Below are 6,191 nucleotides of genomic sequence, written 5' to 3'. Positions count from 1 at the left end.
TATGGGGTCGTAAAGAATCGGACACGACTGAGCTACTAACACTTCCAATTTCTTATGGATAAAAACCCCAGAATCTGAAGATCTCAGCATGGGGACCCACTGCCCACCTCCATCACCCAGGGCTAGGGGACGAGGGGTGCGGAAAAAGGCCAATCAGGCCACCGGCTCTAATGTACATCACCGACCCATCATTCTGCTGAGCCCTCCTTTTCCTATAAGGAGATCACGGGATGGGGATGCTCCCGCAAACTCCTGGGAATCAGAAAAGGGAATCTCGAACTGGAGATTAGCATTGGAAAATCGTGGGTGGGATTTGGTAGTTAGGAAAAGGAAGTATCAAACCACGAAGGGGAGGTGAGGATGAGCCAGACTAAGAAGGACCAGAAATCGGAAGCTGCAAGAAAAGGGTCAAAGAAGACCTGCTGTTGGGATGGTGCGGGGTGGGGGATGCAAGGTGGAAGAGCAGAGTGAGCTAAGAATGGAGTCTCGCGGAGGGTCGACGACGCAGGGACAGAGGCAAAGGAACGCGATTGGACGAGGAAGAAGACAGAGTCCCGGTTGCCAAGGCAGCCACCCGACGAGGAGGCCTCGGCAAGGAGATGGGAGCGCGCGTCCCCCTCCTCCTCCGGGACCCCCGCGGTCCCCTCCCGGAGGCCGCGCTGACGTGTCGGCCGCGGACTCAGGCCGGCGGCCGCCGCCCCTCCCGCCGCCGCGCGTCCCCGCCCGCGCGTCCCGCCCCGCGCCCCGCCCGCCGGCGCCCGCCCGCGCCCGCCCCGGCCGCGTCCTCCGCGTCACCGGCTCCGCGAGGTGACCACAACATGGCTGCGGCGCCGGGGCTGCTCTTCTGGCTGCTCCTGCTCGGGCCGCTTTGGCGGGTGCCCGGCCAGCCGGAGCAGGACCGCGGCCGGCGCTTCTCGCAGCTCAAACTCTGCGCGGACGAAGAATGCAGCAGTGAGTGCCGGGAGGGCGGCGGCGGCGGCGGCGCCGGGGCATCGCGGGGGCGGGAGCTCGGCCGCCCCGTAAGCCGACCCGGGGGGCGCAGGCCGGGAGGGCGGAGCGCCGGGGGCGGGGGAGGGCGACCTCCGGGTCCCTGCGTCTGTCCCCTGCGGCTCTCCGGGGGCCCGGGCCAGCCGGCCTCGGCGGTGGGGGGTCTCTGCCTCCCACTTGTTGCCAGCTTTTCATTTTTCCTTCGCGGACGGAGGCGGGGGATGGGGTGGGGGGTTCGGGGGTGGCCCCGGGGAAACCGCTCACAACGTCCCTTCCCCCGACCCGCCCCGGCTCCGAGGGGAGATGGGGTTGCGCGCCGTGCGCCCAGGGCTCCACACGCTGCCTGCGAGCGCTTTCCTGCCCCCGTGGCCGGGTCCTCGCTGGGTGCAGTCCGGGGGCGGATGCGCCGGGACTCGGTGGGCGTCTTCCCTGCCGCAGGTTGCTAGGGCTCGGAAAAGCCTCCCTGGCGCAGCCCCTTCGCCCCTCTGCTTCAGTCAGATTCGGGGTTCGGACCGCCTTTTCAACAGGGATTGGAGTTGAGGTTTGGGACGAGCCCGGAGTCCAGGCATGCGGTGTGTTCCAAGGTCTCCTCCCCGGCTCTCCCTCAGTCCTGTCATTTCTGCGCTTGGAAGGCTCCCGCAAATAGCCCGGCAGGGAGGGCATCGGGAAGGCCAAAATCTGTCTCTCGAAAGAGGCCGACACTCTGCATCGGCCACCTGGTACCAGTCGTCTCCAATGCGCAGAAAGCGGAATTGTTCCCTAACCGCGAATTCTGGGTGGGCTGCGGGTAGTGAGAAGGGCAGAGATCCCCAGACTCAGATGAAGAAGATTGTTAAAGTGAAACTAATAAATACCCCAGGGGTTTTATAAATCCAGCCAGCTTGAGCATTGATCGGTTACATTGTTGGGCTCTCTTCCTGTGTGTTTGCCTTGGGTCCCTATCATCGTTGTGGTCTCAAATAACCTTGTAACTTACTGACAACCGTTTCACCCAAGGTTGTTCATGTGTTGTAATCAGTGCATATAGATAAACGTTCCTTCTGAGGCCAAAGCCTACAGTTTAGCTATTTAGATTGAAATCAGTGTTATTCAAAAACAGATTTCACAATCGGAAGAACCCTAGCACTGCCACATCATTAGGGGAAAGAAAGGAAGCTGTCTTGGATCTGTTTAAGCCATTCCTAGAGGTAACCCTAAGACTGATGTAAATAAACACTACAAAAGTGGAGCAACTTCCATCCATTTTTCCTGCAGTTTTCTCAGAGTAAGTCCAGGTTATTAGCAAGCAGTGTTGGATATGGCCAGTGTTGGCTGTGCTTTGCTTTCAAACACTATCCTGCCTGGGTACCTCAAAACTAGTCATCTGGAAAATATAACATCCCTGATGTTTCCTCAGTATGGAGACATGGTATTAGAAGGGTCCATGGGGGTCACATAACTGGAGAAATGGCATGTGTCCAACAAATGTAGCCAAATGCGATAGCCCGCAGCTAGAGCAGGGTCTGGGTCCCATTGTTGTTTTGCATGAAGTGTTTGTTTAGTAAGGTGTGTCCATGTTAGCTGTCCTTGTGTGCTTTTCAGATAGCTGCCCCACAGTGTGCATTATGTTGTCATCTGATTTATTATTATACCTCTGCAGTGATCTTCCTATTTCCAATTCTGATAGGATCCCCAGTCTATCAATTTAAGAATTGTCCATCACCTTCAACTTTGCCTTGCACCTAATTATATCTGAATTAGGATGCTAACATGTATTAAAATAATCAGCTTCAAAATCCAGATAACCCCCTTTAAATCTGTTTGTCCCTCAAATATGTATATAAAGATACATCTTAAGGTACTTATTGCCAGTTGGCTTTTAGAACAAGTGTTATTTCGGTTTCATCCTTCCTTTTCTCTGCTATTTAATTGCATTTGTTGTCCATGTCATTTGACGAGAAGCTGTGTATTTGGCCAACGAAAAGAAAAATACTGCTTCCACCAATTTCCAGATCGAATATAGTTTAAGTTCTGCATTTTAAGACTGAGGGTAACTACTGGACAGTTCTCATGGTTTTGCTTGTCCCTGGCACATATGATTTTGCTTATAGGAACAAAACCTGTTTGCCCACTTTTGATTTTGTTTATAGAAATAAATAAACCTCCTTAATTTTGGATATATTCAACATTATATGCTTTCAGAAAATATTATGTGATTGGATCCATAATTGGGTATGATATCCTTTCCCATTAATTTATCCAGATACTGACAGAGCAACTTGACTGCAAGTGAAGTGGTCGGTGTTTACTGTTGCACAGTAGCAGTTATAGCCACTTAAAGATAGGGCCTTTTAGTGGTTAGTTCAAGTTAATTGACCTCTTGGGGGTTCTTGGGTGCTCTCCCCAGTTACCTCTTACCACTGCATGTAGTCATGCTTACACTAGTTGCATCTGTGCTTGAATGTACCCAACTGCAAAATGAAGCTTTTTATAATTATGAAACAGCGAAGACTGAAAGCTGGATGGTTAGAGAAGGAACCAAGAGTTTCACTCGAGACCAGCCATGTGTGGCAGTGGATACATTGCTTTTTGTTTGCATTATCCATAGAGAAAAACAGGGCAAGTTTACCTCTCTCTTGACTACTTGCAGGGGGATGTCCTGATTTATAACAATACAGCTCTATAGATGCTCTGAGCATATGAGTTAAGGGTGATTGGTTTCAGAGAGTACTGGAGAAGCTTGATTGTTGTTTACAGTGGATTGTTATGTTTCCTGATAAATCAGTATTTGAAAGTTGAATCCTGATACTCGCTTTCCTCCCCCCCCCCCCGCCCTCTTTCTGTACAGTGCTAATGTACCGGGGTGAGGCTCTAGAAGATTTTACAGGCCCGGATTGTCGTTTTGTGAATTTTAAAAAAGGAGACTCTGTATATGTCTACTATAAACTGGCAGGGGGATCGCCTGAAGTTTGGGCTGGAAGTGTAAGTAAAAATTTGACATAATTTTCTGCCTTTTTTATTGACTTGTTTAGTGATGTAGATTTAAGTAGCTACAGTTTCTTGGGGTCTTTGATGAAGTTAACTTGTCCCCTCTGCTTGACTGTGGAAAAAGGGGCTCGTTCTGTGTCCTTTGCTGGCATCAGGCCTGGCGCAGAAGAGGGTCTCCAATGGAAGTGAGCTGCTTCCAGGTGCTGCTCCTCAGAGTCAAGTTCTAGGCCTTACCAGCCACGAGTGCTCCACACGTAGCAAATAAGGATGTGATGTATATATATATATATACACGGTAGAGTATTCAGTTCAGTTCAGTTAGGTTCAGTCGCTCAGTCGTGTCCGACTCTTTGCAACCCCATGGACTGAAGCTCGCCAGGCCTCCGTGTCCATCACCAACTCCTGGAGTTTACTCAAACTCATGTCCATTGAGTCACAATAAAGTATTATTCATACATAAAAAGACTGCAGTCTTGCTATTTGCAACATGGGTGGATTGGAGGGTGTCGTGTTAGTGAAATACAGCAAAGACAAATACTGTACATTATCACTTATAAGTGGAAGCTAAAAAGTAAGACAAATGAATATAACAAAACAGATGCAGTCTCACAGATGCAGAAAACAAACTGGTAGTTATGGATAGTGAAACCTGAAACTTCACTTCACTTTGTAACTTCTTAACTTCATTGTTTCAAAAAGGAAGGATTCCTGAGCATTAGACTTAATCCTGTAAAATATGGGCAAGGTAGTGTTTCAGGCATTCCTGTTAAGAGTTGATTTTTTTTTAAAAAACTGTTAACATACCTAATCATGTGTGCTGTTTCTGTTAAAAGAGCAAAATGTCATTTTTGCCATGTGCTTTACTGTTTGCTTGCTTGTTTTGCTTGCAACTGCTGGGGCATCCTTTTCCGGCTCTTTGAACACTTGCTCCCACAGGTTCTTCCCAGCTGGTCTATTCCCAGCCAGCTCTGTGGGTGCGGGGATGGCAGACATGGCAATCAATGACTTTGTCATGCTTTGATGTTTTTAACTAGGTGATCCACTAGAAGTGACCTGATTGGGAGGCTTATGAGCTATTGTCCTTTCCTTTCTATGTGATGTGTTGCCTGATTATTTATTGAAAGTAGTAAGAGTCCTGAATACCCTAAGGATTGTCCAAACTTAGAGAAACACTCAGTCCCAAAGGTGAACATTTTCATTCTCTGTAAATCAAACAACAGAAAAGAAAGCTTAAGAATCCCCTATCGGGAAAAACATTTATTTTTCTGGTGGTCCAGATGCCTAGGGAGGAGTCCAGTAAGACCAACTGGTCAGGTACAACCTTTCTATTTAGGCAGAATCCCAGTTGAATGGCTCAGATGCTGAAGAATCTGCCTGCAATGCACGAGACCTGGATTTGATCCCTGAGTCAGGAAGATGCCCTGGAGAAGGAAATGGCTACCACTCCAGTGCTCTTGCCTGGAGAATTCCATGGACAGAGGAGCCTGGCGGGCTACAATCCATAGAGTCACAAAGAGTCGTACACAACTGAACGACTAACACACACACACACCAGTTGAATCACCATATTCAGAAGAGAATCTGTTTTGTTCCTTTCAAGTCTATTGCATGAGATTTCTTGATAGTCTTTACTCTTGGAATGTTTTTTTTCCAAGTCCATTCCGTTTTTGATAAAGTGGTGAAGTTGGAGCATTTGGATAAGTGGACTTGACTTTTCACCTCTAGATAGCCTGCCAATCTTTCTGGTCCTGACTGTGACCCTGCCTTTGCAGGGAAACCCTGCCCTCAGCTCTCAGCCAGAAGGGATCTTTGCTGTCTAATAATTGTTTAGGTGTCGCTTTGTTTGCACTACTCGTGTGGCATTCCTTTTACTGCCTTGTATCTCAGTTAATGTGTACTGTCTTAGCTCTAGTAAAGTCAGAAACTCTATAATGGGGCATATGTCTTACCCATTTTCCTTGTGAATATTTCCTTTCAGGGAGCAGCACTTGTTTCCATTTGTCCCAAGTATAGTTTATGCAGAATTTGTTCTCTTGAAACAATATTCTTTTCCCAAATGAAATCAACAGAGATGAGATATGGAAGCAAGATTAGATATAAAAGTTACCTTCAATCATGAGGGCCTATGATTCTGCATCTTTTTGTCAGATCCTAAGAAACAGGACTCACTCAATGTAAAAATATATGGAGTTTTTTATGACCTGTGTTCTCAGTTGACAAAGATCACACCAAGATAA

At 48.2% G+C, this 6,191-nt stretch overlaps 1 protein-coding gene across 2 annotated transcripts in view; it reads left to right on the top strand.

Moving 5' to 3' along the window:
- Positions 1 to 786: 786 nt before the first annotated feature.
- Positions 787 to 6,191, top strand: part of MIA3 (MIA SH3 domain ER export factor 3) — a 56,052-nt gene continuing 50,647 nt past the window's right edge. Inside the window, exons 1-2 of one of the 2 annotated variants that reach the window (XM_055419851.2) lie at positions 787 to 951; positions 3,815 to 3,948. In XM_055419851.2, the coding sequence (XP_055275826.2) occupies positions 819 to 951; positions 3,815 to 3,948 (267 nt within the window). In that variant the 5' untranslated portion in view covers positions 787 to 818. The remainder of the gene's footprint in view (positions 952 to 3,814; positions 3,949 to 6,191) is intronic. The other variant, XM_055419852.2, reaches the window with a different exon arrangement.

This window comes from Moschus berezovskii, chromosome 17 (assembly GCF_049115385.1).
Source record: "Moschus berezovskii isolate FMDL1 chromosome 17, NW_MosBer_1.0, whole genome shotgun sequence".
Taxonomy (NCBI): domain Eukaryota; kingdom Metazoa; phylum Chordata; class Mammalia; order Artiodactyla; family Moschidae; genus Moschus; species Moschus berezovskii.
Note: the sequence above shows the minus strand (reverse complement) of the source record. Positions and strands in the feature narration are given on the sequence as shown.